This window comes from Elaeis guineensis, chromosome 1 (genome assembly GCF_000442705.2).
Source record: "Elaeis guineensis isolate ETL-2024a chromosome 1, EG11, whole genome shotgun sequence".
Taxonomy (NCBI): Eukaryota; Viridiplantae; Streptophyta; class Magnoliopsida; order Arecales; family Arecaceae; genus Elaeis; species Elaeis guineensis.
Window position 1 is genome coordinate 5,722,537 of NC_025993.2, and position 24,081 is coordinate 5,746,617.

The 24,081-nt window shown below is 39.5% G+C and overlaps 2 protein-coding genes across 4 annotated transcripts; one reads left to right on the plus strand and one right to left on the minus strand.

The window, feature by feature from the left end:
• The first annotated feature begins 6,220 nt into the window (after positions 1-6,220).
• On the plus strand, positions 6,221-16,685 carry LOC105037882 (putative UDP-glucuronate:xylan alpha-glucuronosyltransferase 3). Of its 3 annotated transcripts, none has more exons than XM_010913498.4 (5): positions 6,221-6,515; positions 7,195-7,291; positions 13,899-14,102; positions 14,389-15,032; positions 15,422-16,685. In XM_010913498.4, the coding sequence occupies exons 2-5, from the start codon at positions 7,239-7,241 to the stop codon at positions 16,438-16,440; spliced, it is 1,920 nt and encodes a 639-aa protein (XP_010911800.1). In that variant the 5' UTR covers positions 6,221-6,515; positions 7,195-7,238; the 3' UTR covers positions 16,441-16,685. The 3 variants fall into 3 exon arrangements, with proteins under 3 accessions (XP_010911800.1, XP_010911801.1, XP_010911799.1); XM_010913499.4 differs by having other exon boundaries at positions 6,357-6,570; XM_010913497.4 differs by lacking the exon at positions 6,221-6,515 and having other exon boundaries at positions 6,855-7,291.
• A 3,406-nt stretch (positions 16,686-20,091) lies between these two features.
• LOC105037873 (probable pectinesterase/pectinesterase inhibitor 51) lies at positions 20,092-23,509 on the minus strand. Its single transcript, XM_010913490.3, has 2 exons — positions 22,320-23,509; positions 20,092-21,129 (listed from the first exon to the last, which is right to left on the minus strand). The coding sequence occupies exons 1-2, from the start codon at positions 23,281-23,283 to the stop codon at positions 20,414-20,416; spliced, it is 1,680 nt and encodes a 559-aa protein (XP_010911792.1). The 5' UTR covers positions 23,284-23,509; the 3' UTR covers positions 20,092-20,413.
• Positions 23,510-24,081: the final 572 nt, after the last annotated feature.

The following is a 24,081-nucleotide window of genomic DNA, read 5'->3' on the forward strand; positions in this document are numbered from 1 at the left end:
GCCTCCACCTCCATCGATGATGGATCCCACGAGATCCATACAGCATGTCCGAATCCTCCCTTCCTCCACTCCAAGTCTTCTCGATCTCCCCCTCTACTGGCCTCCTGACGGTTTTCAGAAGACCATGCCACCCCCTTCGGTGCTACCGGCTGCTGCATCATGCTGGATTGCCGGTGATCACCCGAAGAAGAGCCGAAACATGAATCTTAATGCACAACGAAACTATTCAAACAGGAAACTTTCCAGTATTCTCTTTAATAGTGTAAAAAGTTGTCTTCTTCCGCTTTTTCTTCTTTTTGTGTGTGTGTAGTTAGGGTGAGAATGGGTTGATCTTGTATGTTTCATGCAAAAGATTTCAACTTTCTTCACCTAGATTTACTGTTGGATTACATAGTAGTCTTATTGAGATCTATGCAGAGAGATGAACGGAGTTTGGAGTGCTTAGAGATCTATGCCGGATATGATCTAATGGCCCATGTCACAAAAGAAAACCAATCATTCTTTCATACAAAAGAAATAACTTGAACGCATGGCGATGAGGGGGTTGAAGGGTATTTTATTAATGACTATGATCATTTTTGATAAAATAGATGCTATGGATGCCTAACTATACTAAAATTTGAGTAAAAGTCTCTTTTTAAGAAAGAAAAATTTTTATATACCAAGTGTTGCTCTTGATCTCCTCATCTGAGATCGACTGCCGAGATAAATGTGGTCGAGGTAGAGCAGCCACTAGAGCTTCATCCAAACATCTGCAAAGAAGTTCTCACCGAGGGCATTCTTCGATGAAGATCCTTCGACACTCAAGTCAGAAGATGAAGAACAATGAGAGAAGAGAGCGATGAGTTGATTGCGTATCTTGGAGGATTTCGGAGCCTTTATTTATAGAGGAGTTAGAGTCGTATCCATCTCAGAATTCTGATAAGTTTCGAATTTTTGTCGTACAGATTGATTCAGATAATATATTTTTCTTTTATGGAAGATCCGATCACAAAGGAATTCTATTTTATCTGAACTTTTTCAATTTGAAAGGGAGACAGATTGCTGAGGAGCTTATCTCGACTATGGACGAGCTATAATAGGCCATCCGAGGCGGAGACACTAGTCCATAGAGCATGTGTCCGACCTTAGGTTGGATGAGATTGGTCGGCCAAGGATCGAGGTGAATACCTCGGCGAGGGATGATGATCAGACTCCTGTTGTCTGTTCATTATGAGTGACGATCTAGCCGCCAATAGATCACCTGAGAGTCTCGTTGTTGCTCGATCACAGCCGATGTCATATAACTCGTATTGAACCGAAGTGGATCTGGCCGAACTGAAACTTAGTACGGCATTCTGGATAGTTTGGAGAATTTGATTAGGATATCTTGTGAAGATCGGCGTGCTCTTAGATCATATTTTGTCGAGGCCAAGGTGCCAATCTACAATACCAAGAAAAGCACCATCTATCCTTTATCCAAATATTTTCACAAGATGATAGTCTTATTTACTTTTAAAACAAAAAACCCTACCGAAATCTCACCAAATTATGGAACAGTTGAATTGCACATTACCTGTTCAAACTTTATAGGAGAGATTTCTTTGTGATGCGATGGCTGCTTTTAGTCAATATTCCATTCCAAACTCCGGTACCGAACAAGGACGGACAGCTCAGGAGGCACCTAAGAGCCCATCTGATCGAAGAATCTAGAGTAATGTTGAATAGATCCAGTTTGATTAGTCTACGGCACCTACTTTTCTAACGTAGCATAGTCCAAAATACTGTTGAATAATGGACCACTGTTTTGAGTTAGTCAACAAATCCCAATCTATCACATGGCAATGGTAAAATTGTTAACGTGGCGACTCCAAGTTGACTAAGTCAACAGATATGATAAGTTATGAGCATAGACCTTCTAGGATATGTGGGCCGCATCACATCACAGAGTATTATGTAGCTATGGACGGTCATCAAATAAGATGCTCTAGAAGTAAGCATGGACGTTGTTTGATAGCCATCCAATTACCAATGATAGCTATTAGGAGCTAGCATGGCACCGTGATAATATAATTGAAAATCTTATACGTGCTTGCTTTGTCTTCCAGCTGTGGAATGATAGACTTGCTTTGCTTCCACTACAAATGCCCTATCTTGTTGAGCTCCTACATTTCTTCCACCATCTATCCCTTTGCTCCCCACCAATATATTTCAATCTATTTCAAATGTTTTGCTGGCTCCATTATCCAATCACAAGACTTGGCACAAAAGAAATCCCCAAGATTCAGAATGTTGCATATGTTTCCTATGTGCAGCAGCTGTGGACAAATATCTCAATTTTTTTTTTTGTACATACTAGTGATCACATGATTTTGATGTGAATATGATCCATGAAGTCAGAAAGCAAAAAATCTTACAGAACTTGTAGGCACGTCTCATTTTGTTGCCAAACTAAACTTTTAATTTGCTTAACAATATAAGAAGCTGCCTAGTCTTCTATTTTATTCGTCTTTTGGAAGATATGCCAAACAAATATTATTTTTGAAGTGATATCCAGATGTCATGAAAAAATAAATGGACCTCTAGCTATCTCATATCATCCTGAATTTAGCCGATAATAATCATCAAATCACTCCTTCTATATAAATGCTCTCCGTTCATAGCTTCTGTTTGCTATAGAGAATGTCCATTCAGATAGTTTGAAATTTAGCTACTAAAATAAGTGATAAATGATAAAATCAATATTATCTCAGTGATTTCTGATACTTCCATTAAAATTTGGTCTTTTCCATCCCTGATATCCCATTTGTTTCAAAGTTTGGCAGGTGGAGACGCAGCGATGAGTGCGAGGGCTCGGTCATCTAGAAACACTAGTCCAAAAACAGTCCCACCTCATGCTCTGCATGCGGGAATCTTCGGATGCCACAAGCCATGCTGTGATTGGTGGAGAGCACCTCCGGTTGGTGGGACTTCAGAATCAAATTTTGAAAGCTGGTAGACGGTGAACACATCATGGTGGGGGCAGCGGAACAAATACAGAGTGGAAAGTACAAGCAACCTCCTCCCAGCTGGCTACCTTTTAGTATTCTCACCCCTCGCGAGCCTCTTTTGCAAGCTAAAATGCTTTCGTATGTTGGTATTGTACACCTCATTGGAGTATAATTTGTAGTTGACTAGATCCATAGATCCACCACTAAATTGGTGGACCATCTCGATCACGAAGCAATACGCATGAAAGCATCTGTATTGCACTCTTTTTCGATTTATCCATTGTCGTATGTATTATTCTATGGTTGGACTGATCCATTAGCTGATAGGTAAATCTAGTCCAATCATTAATCACTCCTCGTCGGGACACCTAATGCTGCCAATAGACATCCTCATGCATGTTTACAATAGTATTGTAGGATTAGCCAGTCTTTGGATTTATTCTAACTAGTCATTAAGAACTCTATCATTCTAATATAATAGAAAAAATGAAGAATTAGTGTTTTTGTGACAAATAGTAAATATATCTTGTTTACCGGTCTTTGTTTATATATAGTTTAATGCAAGTGGAGACATAGTTGAGAATTTATCTCAGAAGTAAATGATTCAATTTTGTTTTGAAAAAAAAAAAAAAAAAAGAAGGCGTGCATATCTGATTTTTAATAAGCATATTTGTGTACTAAACTGAAAGATTAGTTTAAAATGAAAAATAATGTTTAGTAGGTCTGTTTGCTCAGAAAACAAATATTTAGGAGGCTTATGTGAACTTTCCTTTTTGGTTGTCAGATATCTTTTGTTTTATTTGTAAAAGTGTATTTCTAATTTTCTGAATGTTATCATGTAAATTTATCTGCAATCTCAAAGGCTTTGTATATAATTTGAAGCTAAATAACGCTGCATATGAATAAACATTGGAAGATTAAAATTGAGACTTCTGTGAATAGTTTAGCAGGAAATACTTGGGGAGAAGACAATTAGGTACAAACTATCAGCTACTATGATTTTTCAAGAAACAATAATGCATTTGCTACCATTTATTCAATAAATATTCTCACTTTGAATGACTATGAAATTTCAATTATGGGCTAAATATTCCAATGAAGCAAGTTCAAGGAACCCACCTCACAAGCTTTTGCTCATAAAAAACGATTGATTGATCGATCCTCCTCTTGTCTTTGTTATGACGAGGAAAGTGATTGATCGAGAATCCATTCACTCTATAATTTATTCTATTAATACAGTCCCACACGTTATGGATAGAGTTATAGACTTTACCCTTCTTGTCGGCAATGTTAGATTCACAACATAATATGCATCTCCTCACTTGATTTTTAGCTTTTAGCAAGTAACCTTTGATGTAAAAATTAATTTCAATATTTATAACCTCAAGGAAGTAATGTTGAAAGCTATATTAAGCCATTGCTTATCCACAAGAATAAGGATGGACAAAAGATCCAAGTTAAATTGAAACAAGTCACTTCAGCTTACAAGCATTAGGATCTAAAAAAGCTAGAAAACCTGCATTCAAGTTCCCCAATGTTAAGTTGAAAATGCAAAAGCCAGGGACCAAGAGGTCAAGTGCAAAACATTCACATTAACATGTCTGCTTATAATGACATTATAAACATTCAACAGGATAGTAGGTGAACTGAAACCTAGCTAGACTTTAAGAGGGAAACATGATGATGGTTGCAGAACAGGGAAAGCTAACATAAGGCTTGTTCCCTAACCAACCAAAAGATCATATAGAGAGTCATTGGCTCCTTTATTAGCCTCCTTTATTCACAACCTACTTGTGTACTTGGTGTTTTTTTTCCACACGCAAACACATTTGAACTCCCCTTCTACTTTCTCTTCATCTTTACCAAGTGAGATGGTGCCTTCCCACCATATCTACACATGAGCAAATCACTCATAGTCTGATGATTAAATCCCAAACATAATTAGTCTTAATGGAAGCAAAAGCAACAATAATTATTAGTTAAAATGAGGTATCCATGGTCTGAGGTGGATGCAAGTCACTATTAATTAATCTGGACGACCAAAAAAAAAAAAAAAATATTAGGAGTTGGTTACTAAACTGCCTATCATGTTCATCAAGATCATTGGACATGATAAGAATGGATTTGGGCCACCGATTAAAATTATACTTATACATGGCATCCAAATGGCCAAATATTTATCTTGTGAATTTTTTTTTTTAATTTGTTCTTTTTTCTTGACTTACGTTTTTTTAATGGTGAAGAATAATAAATATGCACTACTCGTCTAAATGATAATTACTACAAGCCTATACTTTTTTTTTTGGTATAGTAAGTCTATGCCATTTAGAAATCAAATTCAGAACCTCTAATTGTGAAGTGAAAAGGTATGACAACCCAGAGCATGCCTTATACAGTTTGCCCCTTTAGAAAGATTAATAATTAAATATATATCCAATAGATCTACAATGTTGATCCATCATTTATTAAAGCTTGAACGTTTCTTTTAAAAATATAATATCTCAGGCATCAAATGCGACCAAGAATGGCCATCCATGTAATCTTCTGTCAAACTAATCACATAAATAAAATATGCAATCATAAACACCAATCAAAATCTTATCTTGTGCACATTACAAAAATTAGCCATCTATAAAATTCATTGCACAGATCGGATGTGCCAAGACCTAGTCATATTCAGTGAACAATTATACATGTATTTATTATTCTTTTTTATGATATGTTATCATAAAACAATAATAAAATGATATATATTTTTTTAATAACATACTAGCCAGTTTCAAAAGACATATTGCAAGGGTCCCATTGTGTCCCACACATTTGTATTTATAATATGATCCCACATGACATTGCCTGCTTGGTGATGCTTGCATTCCTCTTTTTTAATGAACTGGTGTGTCCCAAACAAATGGAGCTTTCCAATATTTATTCGCTATCAGATGCTCCATCCCCTAAGTCACACTCTGCAAACCTGGGTAATGTCAAGGGCAACATTGGTATCAAATTTTTGCTTTCTTTACTTTTGTAGCTGTCATGCCATGTTGCAAGAAAAGATTGATACAATCCAAAATCATATGAGGCACCAATCTCTGGGAAAAAAAAAAAAAATCCCATATAAGAGGTCAAGACCTCCTAGAAGGACTCACACCAGACTGACCAGGCTAAACGCAAGACCATTATTCTCCCTTCCCCACTAATTTAAGGACAACAGCTAGCCGTCCACGATTCGGTGCTCATTAATATAAAAGTAGCCCCACTATTTCTTAAATCCCATGTTTTTAGCCTTTCCCCATTAGGACTGTATCTCCCTAATTATATAATAATATGATGATTAAAATAGTTAATTACCTTCCTATATTTCCCCGCCTGTGTTTCACTTCACCTGGCACCCGGTTCTTGTATTCTTTTTAACGCTCCACCGACTCCGTCCGACACTTCCAGGGGGAAAGCAAGGGAAAATTGTACAGGAGCCGGAGAGGGATCCAAAAATATAAGTAGAAGGGGACAAAACCCAGCAGAATCTAAAGAACCAAAGCCACCACTTCGGTAAAAAATCTATCTCTCTCTCTATCTTGGCCTCTTCGGGTGTTGTTCACTCTGGGTATCGACTTTTTCCTCCTCTCTGTGATGCTTTGATGCTTTTCTGTTTCGTCTCTTCGGGGGTTTCGGGGATTCAAGAACTCATTTCTTTGCATTTCTTGTCAAAATCGGTTTTTGCTTTGATTTTTGTGGGTTGTCGGGCTGTTGGATTTTCTTCTGGTGGGTAAATTGTTCATGGCATCAGCATTAACCGTTCTGGGTCTACCATTTGTTTTTAAATGTAGTTTCTTAGCCCATCTGTTGTTTGGAATTTTTTTCTGTTTTTTTTTTTTTTACATTATAATCTGGGGTTATTTTAGTTCTCTTTCTCTTTTTTACGGAATTTGTTGACCATTTCTCCCTTGAGATAGGCTCCTGTCTCTGTCATGCTCTTTGATTTGGTTTTCTCTCCTCATCTCTATCTGCTGCATGCCTTTATCATTTATTATGGATTCTTGTTTCAACTGAGAAGTTTTCTTCTTTAAAGTAGTCGTCGTGTTGGTTGAGCTTGGGATGATTTGGTCTTAGTTTTTGCGATTGTCGTAGACATCGGCCTGGAAATATCTTTATTTGATCTGAGAATTAATTGTCTATGGTTGTATATATTCTCACATGAGAATGAAATCTTGTGCGGATTGGAGATCAGATGAGGAATTCTCCTGCTGCGGCCTGATAGGTGAGAGAAGGCTCATGGGTGCATCTCCTGGTAACGTGGAAGCCCGGCACCGGTCGGCTGGAACCAAGTGAGTTTCTTGGTTCTTTACTTGCTTTTGCTGCCTCTTTTCTGTTTCTAGTTGCCCTGTCGTTGTTTTGGTGTTGAACCCATTACTTTTTAGTTACAGGTTCTGTCTTCTTACTGGTCTGGACTAATATATAGTTCCATCCCTTTTCTTTTTCCTGATCAATTCTTCCAGATATTTCTTTTATTTCTTTGTTTCATCCTAATTTTTTGGTTATATTAATTTTTGTTGTTCTACTCTCTACGGGGTTATATTAATTCTTTGTTTGGTATTAATTTTTTGTTTCGTGTTAATTTTTTGGTTTCATATTTAGTTCCATCCTATTTTTCTTTTTCTACTCTCTACGGGTTTTCTATTATCTTTATTTTTCTTTTTTAAATTTTAATGGAAAGTTTCTGGTATTGAGCAGCGAAAGCCTTGTGAATCTCAAGAAAAGAAGAAGCTATTTATGGATTTATGTGAAGGCCATTTTAAAGTTTTTCTTCTACATATGGAACTGCTCTTTTTTGACTTCCATCATCTTTCTCTATGCTTGATCAGTTAAGCATACTATGTGCTATGTGTGGCTTCCCCCTTTTCTAAGGTCATGTAATAATGGAATCCAGAAAGATTATGATACTCTGTGATATATATATATATATATATATATATATATATATATATATATATATATATATATATATTTTTTTTTTTTTTTTTTTTTTTTTTTCATTTTTCAAATTAAAAGTTATGATTTGAGCCACCTTGGCATTTGGTAGCACGACTTTGCAAATTTCTGCCTGGAGTATGAGTTTCCAAGTTCTTGATTTTTCCCTCTCTATCATGTTATAACTTTGAAGTTCCTTTTTTAAACAACCAAAGGCCCACTAGAAGATTCTCAATGTTTTTAACTTTCAAAACAAGAAAATGGATAAGATTGTATTTTTGAATTTAAAATGTCCAAACAGAGCCTAATATATATTTTTTAAAATTCATATGTTGAGCTCAAGTACACCTTTCTGCTTGTCTTGTGGTTATGTTGATTTTGATGCTTTATCAGTTCAGACAATAGAATTTGGTGTTCTTGTTGTTCAATCAGACCCACTTGTTGTTCTTGAGAAAGGCACCTCAACTTTGGTGATTGGAGGTCTATAAATGTTACTAGATTCCTCTAAATCAGCTATAACCAAATTCTTTCTGCCTGAGTATATCAGTTCATCAAAAGATCTTTCCAAGGATTGAGGAATGGCAGAAAATTAAAGAGTAATAGAATGGAAGGATGTTTAGGAGAATGTGTAAAGTAATTGCTAAGAGAGATGTGAACAAGACAGATGAGAAGGTTGATGGACATGATTGTCTATGAGACTATGTGCCCATCTAGGGGATTTGACTTCTTGGAATCTCCCATTCATGTGGTGCAATTCTAAATGGGGCTAGCAACTTGCATAATAATTGTAATTGTTACGAGCTCTAGTTTTGGACCTAAAGCTAAAGATAACTAGAAAGAAGCTTGTAAGCTTCTTACCAACGTAAAATGAGACACAAATTAAATTTGTAATGTCATCATTTTCTCAACTTATCGGCTTAAGGCCTCACTAACAGGGCAAAGAACCAGATATTTTTCCTCTTTTTTCTGCCCCCATGATCATTACAGCAAGATTGTTATATAGATATATATATAAAGAAAAACCTTGAATAAACTTGTATCGACAATTCCTTATAGTGTTTCATGATCAATAAACAGTAAGAATGAATACCTCTGCCCATTGTTTTAGTCTGGAGCTAACTGGGCACGAGGCAAAAATGCAATTTAGTGATCTATCTTGATAGCTTCAAAGCCTTTGTTAGCTTTTTTTCCTTATTTTAATTGAAGCAGAGATTTGTTTATTTATTTTAGTGATCTACCTTGTTAGTCTCAAGTGATGGATTCTCTCTTTCTGGAAGCCATCTTTAACCTACTGCAACTACTCCAAGTGTTATAAAATATGATCAATAACACTTTTCTTTTAGATTCATACATTTCATTGAATGAAAAAAACCTAACATAGGAGGGTCTATGGTTCCTACCACGTTTTGTTAGGTGCTAAATAAGTCGTGAAGTTTCTTATGAGAAGTGGTAATGTTCTGCTTTCTTTCTCTACTTTTTTCTCTTCTTTGACTCTAGAAAGATAAAGGCCTAGTTAACCAAAAGGGGGAGAGGGATTCGAAAGCTTTGAGTCACCCTCATCTATTACTTGGATAATCCATTTTTCAGATTTTTGGAAATGTCATCACCTGTGGATAGTCAAGCAGAATTTAATATGGCCATTCAGAGCTGCACAGTACTCTGTGGTGCGGCCCACACACCATGGAGGATCCATGCTCATAACTTGTCGCATCTGTTGATTTTTGGGCTTTAGGCAAGGTCTAAACCCAAAAAACCTTCAAGGGTCTTATTATAGAAGTGGTGGAAACTCTGCATCATGACCTTGTAGATGTATCCCCATTGGTACATGTCAAAGAGATTCTGGTGGTGATCCATGCCTCTAACATTCCCACAATTACTGAGTGATTTTGGTGCTTGTCGGTGTGAGCATGCCCAAGCACTTTTCTTTTTGTTCTTGTGCTAGCCATCATGTCCATCCCTTTCCCCCTCCTTTTCTCATATAGTTTGGGTTTTGGAGAGCAAAGAGCACAATTTTGATCCTAGCATCCATTCAAAACCATATGGACGGCTAAGATTATTATTTAGAATATATGATGTACATGATGCATTAATTAATCTTTATACGTGTATGTATTAATGTGATTTGGGCTATCGTGATGGGCTTGGGGTGGGCTGGAGTTTGCTTAACCCTGTCCAAAATTTATTGATTCCTTAATGTTTAGGTCTATCGACCAAACCTCTAAAAGATGGGACCAAAGCCTGGCTTGAAAACATTCTACACAGGTAGGCCTTGGGCTGACTTGAACCCATTTCCAGATGTAATATACATTGCATGTTTTGACAACGTTTGGAAGTAATTTACTTGTTATTTTAAGATATATGATCACTAAAAGTTTTCTTACTGTAACCATTAAAAGTGTTTTTTTTTTTTTTAAATTAATCCAAAACCAAAATGTGGGTTAAGTTACATCTTAACCCCCACTCCCCACCAACAAAAAAAAAAAAAGAAAAAAAAAAAAGGTTACATTTGTGTTTATTTAGGGAATCAAGAATGTTAGCCATGTTGCATGATTGGTGCAGTCTCGTACTATAGTTGGTAATGTAGTTTTTTTGCTTTCTCACCAAATATATCGACTATTATCTAAGCATGACAGAGCACGCAGAAGCAAATTTAGTAGCAGAATAAGGAAATGAAATTAAAAAAAAAAGCTAAAAAACATGAAAAGGGGAACTGCAATCTTATAAAATATCAATAATAAATGTTTAGCTAATTACGGATACATAAACTTGAACTGCAGTCATGTAAAATTTGTGAGGCATTAGTCATTGACTTTTGGTTGCTTTTGAACATACCAAAAAGGAAAATTAGGTTGAACCAAATTACAGGATGGACTATGCTGGCTTTCTATACATGAGCTGGATGCTACAGATTTTGATAAAAGGTTGGAGACACTGTATGTTTATTTGTTAGATCATATTTAAAAACATGTTTGTGGACCTATGAACTAACTCCAACTGAAAATGAAAATATAAACTGTAAAGGAATGCAAAAGATTGCATGAGGTACTCTGCAAGATGACATCGGTCCATTCATCTTGACCAACTTAGTGGACTACATTTGCTAGTTATGATTTCGAGCCCTGGTGATACTGGTTCCTGGGAAGGGCGACCTAGGAGTGGTCCTAATCTTTGGTATTTTTTTTGCACAAAGTGGCTGTCTCATTACTCAAGTAGCACTCCTAACTTGCTTAGTGGACTAGCCGGCTAAAATAGTATTGGAAAGGAATGTATCCATGTTTGAGTATGGTAACATAGTTGCATAATATATCCTTGTGATAGTTTCATTATTGTGTGTACCCTACAAAACTTTTGATATGGTGAGCCAAAAAAGATATTCAAGGAAGTTGTATTGTAGTCAACTTGTGTATTTTGGGAAAAATCTAAACCTGTAAACCGATGCTTTTTCCTCCAAATCTCCGATGCCACTAGTTAGACAGGTCCTACAGAAAAGTTGGGCTGATACAATATGATAGTATTAATATCTGCAATGTGCTAGGGTCAGCATATGAATGTAAAACATTGTACTACAAAAAATGATGATGTTAAGGTGGGTAGATGGCAGAATGAATAAGGTCAAGGCAAAGATGAATGCAAGGTTTGCCAAACTATCCCGAATCGGATGATTCAGGACGTTTCGAGCCGTACCGGTGACAAATCGGGATGGTTTGGATGGGTAAATCGAAACACCAGATGATGGAGAGGGAAAGAGAGGAAGGGAGAGAGAGAGAGGAGGGGAGGAGAAGATGAAACGATGCTGCCTGAGGCCGTCGGAGGGCCGCGGAGGCTTTTGTGGCTGGGTGTTGTCTGATAAGATTTTTAAACGAGAGAGAAAGAGAGAAAGGGGAAGCAATGCTATCGGAGGATCGTGCAGCCAGTGGAGAGACTGTCAGAGGATGCCAGGTGGCCGCCGTACCCATCGAGCGACGGAAATCATGGGGGCGGAGCTGCGGACGTGGAACAGGGGCGACCATCCTTGTTCCCTCATTGTGTTTTTTTAAAAACACCGATGAATAGTAAAGCCAGTAAACCAATTATCAGCTTCACTATTTGAGAATTTTTTTTAAAAAAATTAAAAAATAGTGAAGCCGGCAAAGGATTTGCCGGCTTCACTGTAATCTGGATTTTTAAAAAAAAATCTGGTGAAACAGGGGCAATCGCTCCTGTTTCACGCCCTTGGCACCGCAGGTGCAATCCTTTGCCGGCTTCACTGTAATCTGGATTTTAAAAAAAAAAATCTGGTGAAACAGGGGCAATCGCTCCTGTTTCACGCCCTTGGCACCGCAGGTGTCGATTGCACCATCCATTGGCCACGGCGAGCAACCGGAGGCCCTCCGGTTGCCTCTCCGATGGCTTCCCCTCCCTCCTTTTCTTTCTTCTCCTCTCTCTCTATCTCTCTCTCTTTCTTTCTGTTTTTTCCTCCTCTCTGGTTCCCTCTCCTCTGTGTCGGTTTGCATCGATCTGGTCCGGTACGGACCCGTACCAGCTCGTACCACCGGCCAGCCTACGTAGGTCTCAGTTCCGATTCTGCTTTTCTTGCGTGAATGCTTTGACCAGCACTAGCAAAGGAGAAAATCAGTGGAAATCATAATGAGATGGTTTGGTCATGTACAACGAAGGCCAAATAAAGGGAGATGTACTTGTGTTCAAATAGAAGGATCCAGAGGGTTGAATTAATATATGTTGACCAAGGATATGCCCCTGTACGTAAGCGAAGTGTGAAGAAGACTGGGTCCTTAGTTACCAAAAGTGGGTGCGGATGCGGATGCGGGTGTGCAGGCACGTAGCTTTCAATAAAAATAAGAAGTCTTAGGAAATGGGTGCAAAATGAGTTTTCGAGGAGATTTTGATGCACCACCCTTTGTGGAAGATTCTGGCTGCTGAGGACGTATCCATAAGTCCAAGGATCTCCTTCTCAAGTAGTGGTAGCCAAGATCAACATAGATGAGGAACATTAAAACACTTTGGCACAAAGAGGACAGCTTCAGTATCTGATTAAAAGGTTCTCTGACATACATGATCTAGAGGTATGCTTATTACTTAACAAGAACAGCTTTGCAAGAAAAGTTTCATGCGAAAAAGAAGGGTCTTATTCTTGTACAAATGCTAGTTTGCAAAGATGGAGCTTCAATAGTTATTTGTGGAGGTGCAGTGAAGTCGTGAAGTATCCAAAAGGGACAAACCTAGAATAATGGAGGGTGTGTTATCATGCAAGGTTGTGCAAGTCTTCTGCAAAGTAGGGTCATTTATGAGGAAAGTTGGTGATGGAGAATTATGGCCTATAAAGGGGGTTGAATGGTTGAAGTGGCATGCAATGAGTAGGTTGAAAATTTATTTGGTCTCATGGGTGATGGAGAATAGCTGGTTTAGACATGTGTGAGCCACATGTGGGCAAGCTCCTGTAATATGAAAAATGATCCTAAAAATTAGCCCCATTATATTGTATAAAAAAAAAGAAAAATACTAATTACCAACAAGACTTGGCCCAAAAATACAATTTATAAAAATTCATCACAAAGGTGATACACTAAAAGAAAGTCCAGGGCATGTAGTAGCAATCATTTGCTTTAATATTACTTGATGACAACCAGTAATCTGCCATTTGCTACCTGGTCAACCCAACCATGATATTTCACTTATGATCTGGCCTGGTCAATGCAATCATCATATTGAAGGATGGGACTGTTTCTCTAAAAACTCCAGATCCCAGCAGTTCATGATTATAGATTTGGTTTCTGAGCATTCCGTTTGGCCTGATGTGGAAGATAGTTCCAATCTTTAGCCTATCATTGTTAATTCTATATGCGTGTCTTCTGCATTTTTGACTGCTCGGTATTCATCTGCCTTGACTGCCCTTTAGCACAGTTGATTCTTCTTTTTCTGCCTTCTGGAATGACTAAATTGATTGATGGATGCCTTCTTGACCAGTGATGATGAAAACAAAAGAAGAACACGACGAAGCAGAGTTTTTAAAGAAGTAGATAAGTTCAGCATCCTTATTTCAGAAAGGAGTTCAAGCTGCAAGTTTCATTCTTTGAAACTTGTGTTGGTTATCATTATATGCGGCACAATTTTAACACTTCTATACTCTCCAGCGGTGCATAATGAGCATCACCTGCAGCCTGTTTCGCGGTATGTTTTCTTTTGCTTGAACAGACATTACATGGTTTAGAGCTGTTTAGAAGATGGCAATACCATTAGAATTGTTCACATTGTAAGGAAATTTTTGAGAAACACATTGTAAATGAAATTGAATCAACTTTGATAGTGTACACTGTCATATTAAAAGGAGGTAAAAAGCCTATGCTCATGTACTGAAATCAATCAATAAAATGCTAATTTTGTATGATTAATATATTCTGATGGAATTTATGTCGAAGCATCTAATTTGGAATTAATATATGATGATGGAATGCAGGCCTGGCCTGGTAGATCTCGGGTGGTTATGGGACAGAACCATTTCAGATTCCCGATACATATCACATTTGGATGTTGACTGGGCACAAATACCATTAGTTATAGAACAAGTGGGTGGCATAAAAGGAAATCTCAAAATCGGCTTACTGAATTTCAACACCACGGAGATCAGCTACTGGCAGCAGATTTTACCATGGGCAAAAACTTCTGTTGTACATCTAGATTATGCCAACAGCAATCTTACTTGGGAGGTTCTTTATCCTGAATGGATTGATGAGGAAGAACAATATGAAGTGCCTGTTTGTCCATCTCTTCCTGCACCAGAAGTTCCTAGAGGGTCAAAGTTTGACCTTGTCGCAGTTAAGCTTCCTTGTAATAGGTTAGGAAGGTGGTCAAGAGATGTTGCAAGGTTGCATTTGCAGCTTGCTGCAGCGAAACTTGCTTCAGCTTCTGCCAAACACCATTCTCGGGTTCATGTTCTTTTTGTAACTGATTGCCTCCCAATTCCAAATCTCTTCACTTGCAAGGACCTTGTTAAACGGGAAGGAAATCTTTGGCTGTATACGCCTAACTTAAGAACATTAAAGGAAAAGCTTCGGCTTCCTGTTGGATCATGTGAGCTTGCTCTTCCGCTCAAAGCAAAAGGTTAGTTTGATCATCTTCTTTTACCTGTCTACTCTGCAGATTCTGTATGAAAATGGAAATATACTGTTGGTTTTCCATCTTGAATTGTTTAATTTCATTGATCTTCAGAAAGTATAAGGATGTTCTCATTATTTGCCTTTCTCTTTCCTAGTCAGGATGCAAATTATATGCATTCACATTTCTTTTTTTGGGATGTCTTTTGAATATTGCATTGGACATGGATTTCAGTGATCAAAAATTCAAAATTTTCTGAATACTTGAGAAGGATTGCCTAATAATGTTCACTTGCACATTCTTATTTTTTGTACATTTTTTCTTTTTACATTTGTGCATTTTGGTTTTATGCTAATCTTTCAGAAAGATTCACTAGCTGCTTGTTGTGCACACAGTGCGGCCATACTCAAAGACTGGACATCGAGAAGCATATGCTACAATACTTCACTCTGCACATGTATATGTCTGTGGTGCGATTACTGCAGCTCAAAGCATCCGTTTGACAGGATCAACGAGGGACCTCGTAATACTAGTTGATGAAACAATAAGTGACCATCACCGAAGTGGCCTTGAAGCTGCAGGGTGGAAGGTTAAGACGATCCAAAGGATCCGCAACCCAAAGGCTGAGCGTGATGCCTACAATGAATGGAACTACAGCAAGTTCCGGCTCTGGCAGCTTACGGAATACGACAAGATCATATTTATTGATGCCGACCTGCTTATCCTAAGAAACATTGATTTCCTATTCACGATGCCAGAAATAACTGCTACGGGAAACAATGCAACCCTCTTCAACTCTGGTGTGATGGTTGTCGAGCCTTCAAACTGCACATTCCAGTTGTTGATGGAACACATTAATGAGATAGAATCTTACAATGGTGGGGACCAGGGGTACTTGAATGAGATCTTTACATGGTGGCACCGTATTCCGAAGCACATGAACTTCTTGAAGCACTTTTGGGAGGGTGATGAAGAGAGTGTGAAAGCTCATAAGACTGACTTGTTTGGGGCTGACCCACCAGTTCTGTATGTTCTTCACTACTTGGGGCTGAAGCCATGGCTATGCTTCCGTGATTACGATTGCAACTGGAACGAAGACATACTTCGGGAGTTTGCAAGTGATGTAGCACATGCAAGGTGGTGGAAAGTGCATGATACAATGCCAGAAAAACTGCAGCACTTCTGTCTTCTTAGGTCAAAGCAGAAAGCTGCCCTGGAATGGGACCGAAGGCAGGCTGAGAAGGCAAAATTTCCTGATGGACACTGGAAGCAGAACATAACTGATCCAAGACTACATATCTGTTTTGAGGAGTTCTGCTTTTGGGAGAGCATGCTGTGGCATTGGGGCGAGACAAATTGGACGGATAACAGCCCTGTCCCAGCAACTCCCACTGCAGCTCTACCTAGTTTATAATCTGTACCATCTCCTCACTCCTGCTTTCTGTTTCTCCCGTTTTACATCTTACAGTTTTCATAGTTAGATCGGTATTCGCCTGATTCCAACCTGTCTTTAGATCTTCACCTTATGACACCGTTCATGGATAACCCTCCACTGTCTTTCAAAGTGGAAAGCTGGCCATGTTTGCTCTTAGATACTTGCTTTGTTCCTCGGTGTCATAGGTTTCAACCGTTCCACCGTATCAATGGCTTTTTCTTGTCCGTTTTTTTTTTTTTGTGGAGAATACATATGCTTTACTGATTCTTTTCAACAATCTTTCTCCACTGCTTGCAAGTTGTCATGGCAAGATTGTTTGTTCATTATCTATACTCATAATTTTGCTGGAGCAATTAACTTTATAGCCTAAAGAAGTTAGGTTCTTATGGAGCAAGTTTTTCAGTTAGGCTAACATTATATCATAGGTAGCACACTAGGAACTAATATTAAGTTTCTGATTCTGGTCTACAAGGTGTGTTGCTTTTCAAATTGGTTTCTACTACAGCAAAGCTTACAAGAAATTTGCACCGTACATAGGTTTAGAACTGCATCATCTGACATATCATTATAGCAGTTTTTAAATGACAGAAGTGAGAAAAATTGTAATGTTATACAAATAAATCCAATGGGAAATGATTGAATGTTTTGAAGGTTCTCACTTATCAAGCTGATAAAGTCCTTGGCAATTGAACTTTTCCAAGTGACCTTGAGATAAAATCTCACCATGGTTTGGGGGGTTAGATGTATTTTGGGGAGGACCACCCCTGCTGTGTAGCTCATTTCCCATAGACTCTTCCATCAGGGAAAAAAAAAAAAAAAGAGGTGATTGTTGCTTCCCAAAAAAAAAAGATGTCATATTTTTGGTAATTAAAAATTTCATATTTAAAAAATCTTAAGTGGAGGGGTTAAAAGAGCAGACGGTTGCAACTTGATCATTATGTCTTAATTTTCATCCATTGAGCTCGGTTTAATCAAGGTTAATTAAGGGGTAACTAATTAAAGCGCAATAACTGTATGCAGAAGCAGACCTTATCTCTGAAAGGAATTACTGACAGGATTATCAGAAGGCTTCAGCATTATACAACTCCAAAATTGCAATAATTCAGAACCATTATCAAAATAATACGAGGTACTGAAATCTGGTTTAGAGATTGGGTCTTGCGACTGTTCTCTTGGTGGCAGGTCCAGGATGCTGCTTAATGTGGTAGGTTTGTTACTATTAGAATAAGTATCACTCTCTTGGTAATATGGTCATTCCATCTTTATATGTTTAGAAGTACAGCACGCTTGATTCTTTTAAATGGTGGGACCTTCGAACATTCGGCAAAATCTCACAGAATGATGACGGTTGAAGACAAATATGGAGTTCTACAGGTAGTGATGAACGATAGGGAACGGAATTTAGTTCTTACTATTTACTGTTTTGAAGCAAACTTTTCTATTTCCTTTGGGTACTTTTAAGCTTATTTCTGTTTGTCTTAATTCCCCTGTTGTCGGTTGAGTGGAATTTGTAGTGTTTCCTTGGTGGACCACTGTGAATGCTTGTCCACTAAAGCACAGCTGGACCACCAGGTGGTTTGATATTGTTGGAGAGATAAGGGGATGCACAAAGAGAGAGCACAGCGCAGCCAGCTTATTTGGTTGTCTTATCCCATCTTCTCATATCCCTTCCTGCCACTAAATAGTGCTTGGATAGGATCTCCATGCCCAACTGAACAAAAGAAAACAGGGGACACATGGGGCCATATGTGCATGGTGGAATCCCCACTGAAAACACCGATAAACGCGTTGCTCTCTTGTACAAATCACTATTGCAAGGACGAACACTTTAGAGGGACAGAAACCCAGTAGATCACTGGTGAACACTAGTTGCTCCATTTGAGTAAACGTGAGGAAATTTTTAGAACCTAAAGCAGAATTGATGGTAGACATATTGGTACTTGTTTTTAAATCTTTTTAGAGACTGCTCAAATAGAATTGCTTCGGAATGTTCGTAGGTTTAGAGTAAAGGGAAAAGATTCATTAAAATGACCTTTAATAGTTGTGACGCCCTTGATTTTTTCAGTTATGAATCATGGTTGTAGTACAGATTTAGAATTTATTTTGAGCCTCTTTGGATGTCTAGGCGCAAAAATCTTTGGGAGTCGTGTGTTGGGCCCTCAACTAAATCACGTAAGATTAGGTCTTTGGCTAATTTTTTGTGCACCGCGAGCGGTATAGAAAATCCAACGTGGAGTGAACTATAATCTACCCATCGCTATGCAATGCACATTTAATACATGTAATTTCATTTTTTCGTTTGAAAATTTTGAATAACAAAAATATTTTTATTTTTTAAAAAAAATTATGACATTTTATGTCCATATTATGACATCCTGCGTGCAGAAAATCATAATTTTGATGCAGGATGTCATAATATGTCATAGAATATCATAATTTTTTTCAAAGAGTAGAGATATATTCGTCATTCAAAATTTTTAAACAAAAAAACGGAACTGCAGGCATTAAATGCACGTTGAAAAGTGGTTAGACAAAAATATTTATTCTATATTATGACATTCTGGGTTATATTATAACATTCTGGACCATATTATAACATCCTGCTTGACGTAGGATGTCATAACATGCTATAAGATGTCATAATTTTTTGGATCATATTATGACATATTGCGCGTAGAAAATCATAATATACCATAAAATGTCATAATTTTTTTTAAAGAGTAGGATTATTTTTATTATACAAAATTTTTAAATAAAAAAATAAAACTGCAGGTATTAAGTATGCGTTAGAAAGTGATGGTTACGTAGATTAATCACATAAAGCATTACGCTCTACGTTGGATTTTCTACGCTGCCCATGGTACACAAAGAATTTCTCATCTTTATAAATATTCAAAGAATCATTTGAGTGGGCAAGGTCTATCTTAATCCTAGATTAGGGCTGGCCAACAATAGTTCTTTTGGTTCTTACATATATATATAGGCCTACATTTGTGTGACTTCACTGGTTGTCTAGGCATCCCATGGATTAAATGGAATTTTGGGCCCAGACATCCAAATAGGCCCTTAAACTCACCAATGATAATAGTGTTTCACCACCCAAACTAGCTTTCCAACAATGCATGATGATGATAATTACTAGTGTGGCTTCCCTAAAATATCCATATGAATTACAAGGTCAACGTGGTTTCCTGAGTACACAATTTATAGACTTTGACATGTAAAATAAGTAGGTATGAAATTTTCTATTTTTACCATTTAATGCTTTGATTCTAATTAAGAACATAAGGGAATTTGACAAGAGCTACCTCCAACAGAACAGCTTTAAAATCTTCACTAAGAACTTCCATGATGATGATATGTTAAAATTTTATTATTTTCAAAACAATTATAATTTTCTTAGGTAGTTTTTTATTTTTATTTTTTTCATGTTCTCTTCTTATCTGTTAGGACAAAGTTTAGAATTTTAACTTTTTCTTTTTTTTTTTTTGACAGAGAGTTTCAATTTTTTCACTTTTATAATATGGCATATACAAAAATTCATCTCTTCATTCTTACAATCTATCTTTTCTTTCTTACAATCATACTCCCTCTTGCAAATTAGTAAATGTATAGGTACACAACCTAAAGTATAAGAAATGAAGCTTTGTAGACAATATATATACAACATTATATGCATAGTAGAAAAATAATTACTTTTAAGAAAATATCTTAAATGGCATGCCCAGCTAAAATGAATTTTTAATTTTGCAGAATTTTTCATAAGCTTGGTACATAAAGTTTCCCAACATGAACTGTGTAGCCCCATCCTACCCAAGTAGGTAATGTTTACTCTCTTTGGCATCAAATTTAGCAAACTTATTTGCCCCCATACATGCCATTAAAATTCTGAATACCTTTGCTTGCTTATTATTATTATTATTTTTTTTTGTCACCATTAATAAATTCAAATTTACCGCCTCCTCCTAACGTCTCCTGCTGCTGTTTGACTGGAGTTTATCCACTCATTGCCCTGTATAAAGTTCTCCAGCGAGTAGGCCCCCAGATGCTCGGCCGGGATCTGGCTGCTCCACGGCACCCTCCCCGACGAATTGCCTCCCGGCCCCGAGCTCCCGAACTCGCCGTAGAAGAGCGTCTTGAGCGCGAAGTCGCCGTCCCACGGCAGCCACCCTTCCGGCCTCACAATGAACTCCATTTTGGTGTCGATGAACACCGTCCTCGAGTACTCCTTCCACGGCCGCCCCAGGTAGGCGCGGTGGACTGCGGGGTTCTTGCGGTAGAGCGCGACGTAGTCGTCGCTGCCGTTGACGACGCAGCCGCTGAAGACGAAGCCGGTGGACTGGGAGGGGTCGGTGCGGCCGTGGGCGGAGAGGGTGTTCGACTCGCCGTGCTCCGGGTTGAGCTGACGGGGGAGGAAGAGGATGAGGCAGTTGTCGAAGACGGTGGCGGAGTTGCCGAAGATGAAGTCGACGGTGCCGGAGATGCGGCAGTTGCGGTAGAGCTGGCGGAGGGAGTGGGCGTAGAGGGTGTCCTGGTGGCCGAGGAATTCCACGGTGTCGAGGATGGAGAGGTCGCTGTCGGAGCGGAAGGCCACGGCCTGGTGGGCGTCCGGCCCCGCCGTGTTGGCGAAGGTCAGGTTCCGGGCTCGGAATTTATCGCCGCTGATCCCTGCAAGGAGAGGCAAAAGTTACGGCGTTCGAAATGCAGGGTATACGTCCAAATATTCCCATCACATCAACTGTCGCCCTCCGTCTATCATTGGACTGCTGTGATGCATCGGGGCCCACATTGTACATTTGGAACAGCGGCCTATGCGGCACATGTTGCCCCGATGCACCGAGTCATGAGAGAATCTGTACCAATTACTCATTGTAAAGTATTAAAACCAATATTAGTACTAATAAAGTGGTATTAATGTCATCCTTATTAGAATTATTAAGATTCCAGTTTTGGATTTTATCATTCCATTTTTGTATGAGATTAAGCAAATCAGTCTTGTATACTAGAGAAATTTGTAAAAACCTAGATTAATAAGGGCTAATGCATATGCGACCTAATTTCTAAATACTAATTCATTTCTTTCATCCTGCAAGATTTAAAGCCAAATCTAATTTATATTCTGAAAATGAACCCAAATGTAGTCATAATTTACTGATCCTACCTGAATCCTTGATGTCTAGCTTGAGTCCGACGCATGTTAAACTGGTCCAGGGAGAATCTTGTTGGGTTAGAAGCTGAGTTGGGCTGAAAGGAAAGTTGGCTGGCTGCTAGTTACCTGAGTCTTCATCAGAAATGCAAGCCTATCATGACCGAGTAAGCTTAACTCAATCCAACCTACCACTACAAGTTGTGTTGGACCAGGCTCTAATTGCTAGGCTTGCCTCTGAACAATTATCCTATTGCATGCCCGATGTGACAAGAGTCAAGAGAACCGAAAGCGATTTGCCTGCCGACACGGGTAACAGGAAACCATGGACCGCATGAGAGAAAAAACAAAAACTGTAACTGCACGTGAACCTCAATAATTTCCCAAGCCAAAAATTTCCACCTTTGTGAAACGTTGCAGTTGCTCGGGAAAACGCAACTGATCATAATTACCGGCGATAATTACAGCGCATGAAAGCCCGCCGCACAAAAGCCTGCTGTTTTCACGCTCATGCTTCTAATGTTAACATTTTACCATAAACCTTCCAGTAATTATCTCCCCATTTACTCCAGCAGGGTAATCCTATAATTGGGATACGTGGCAATTATGCATGAAGACTTCAAATGGCGTGCGAATAGCATTCTGCCACGTATCCCATTCGATATTACGTGACGGACATAAATATAGAAAGAGGCCCTTGCTAATTACTTACCGACGGTAGCGGAGCCGTAAGTGGTGACGCCGACCATGCCGGCGTTGAGAGATCCCGTGATGACGGTTTTGCCCATGCCGTCGCCGACGAATTCTAGATTCGTCTTCTCGTAGGGCACCCGGACCGTCTCCTCGTAGACCCCGGCCTTAATATAGATCACGAACGGCCTGGTCGCCCCCTCCGGCGCGTGGTCGACCGCCGCCTGGACCGTCGAGTACCCGCAACTCCCGTCCTTGCACACCGTGAAGTCCGGGCTGGAGTCCGACGGCAGGTGCCCCGTCGTCCCACCGGCGGCGTAGCTGGAGGAGACCTCGTGGTCGGCCCAGTAACCGTCGCGCTCGGTCTGGGGCGGGCCCCACTGGGCGACGTCGGGGCCGTAGCGCTGGAGGGCGGCGAGCATGGCGAGGGCGTCGCTGGTCACGTTGACGAGGCCGGCTAGGAAGGCCATGGCGTCGGAGACCTGGGCGGTGCCGTTGACGTACTTGAGGCCCGACCAGCAGTCGTACTGGTAGAGGAGGGTGGCGCTGGCCCAGGCGCGGGCGTCGCCGAGGGAGCCGGCGGGGAGGGCGCGGGAGAAAGCGGCGGAGAGGCGGCGGTCGGAGTAGGAGAGGACCTCGAGGCAGATGCGGGCGGTATTGGTGCGGTTGACGTCGGAGACCTTTTCGGAGGCATTGAGGATGGACTGGAGCATGGAGCGGGCGGTCTGGAGGCCGGCGGCGGAGGCATTGGCGGTGGCGAGGAAGAGGTCGGAGGGGGTGGGGTTGGGAGGGAGGGACGGGGACTGGGAGAGAGTCGACTCGCAGGTGTCCGGGAAGCGGGTGGCCTTGCAGGCCTGGCGGATCGGGGTGGAGGGGGCGGCGGAGGTTGCTGGGTTGGGATGGGGGAAGCGATGGCCGTGGTGGTCGTGGCAGTGGCCGCCGCCGGCGGCTGAGAGGAGGAGGAAGAAGAGGAGGAGGGAGGCCATTGGGGAAAAAGAGAGATGCGGGCTGCAGGGAGGAGAAATTAGGGGGGAAAAAAATTATTAACTTTGGCTACCCGGTACATGTGAGGTAGTGGCTTTGTAGGGAATTAGAACAACAAAAAGATAAATATCTTATCAACTTGGTAAGTTTACCAAACAAGAATAAAAAATAATAATAGATTTAATTCATTGAAAGATAAATTAGGAATCTAATTTATCTTCAACAGGAGGGTGGTGAGGGGGAGAGAGAGATGCAGAAGGGAGCGTTAGCTCCCCACCATTCATGAGCTTCTTGCTTTTGGTTTATAATATAATGGTAATACCAACGCATGTTTGTGGGTGTGAGAGAGAAACGTGAGGGGGATGGAGACAAAAGCGAAGGAGGCGATGGGAGTGGGAGGATGGGTGGTGGGCAAGGTTTTGAGTCCCAATAAGATAGAGGCATCCCGATCGTCCTGTCCATATAAATAGGATCGAAACAGAGTCAGAATTCTTCTGAAATCTATCAATGCGGAGAGAAAAAGAAAGAGAAAAAATAAATAAAAATAAAGAAAATGATAAAAATGAAAGGAAAGAAAAAAAATAAAGAAAGACATAAAAAATAGAATCAAAAGAAGAAAAGGAAAGAAAAAAAAAAGATAGAAGTAAAAGAAGGAAAGAAAAAAAATAAAAAAAAGAAAGAAAGAAACAAAGGAAAGAAAAAAAAGAAAGAGAGATATGCGGAGGATCAAAACGGAGCAGAAGAGAAAGAAATCCGGACATTCGGGATTTAAAGTTTTGATGACAGTAGAAATGGGAAGC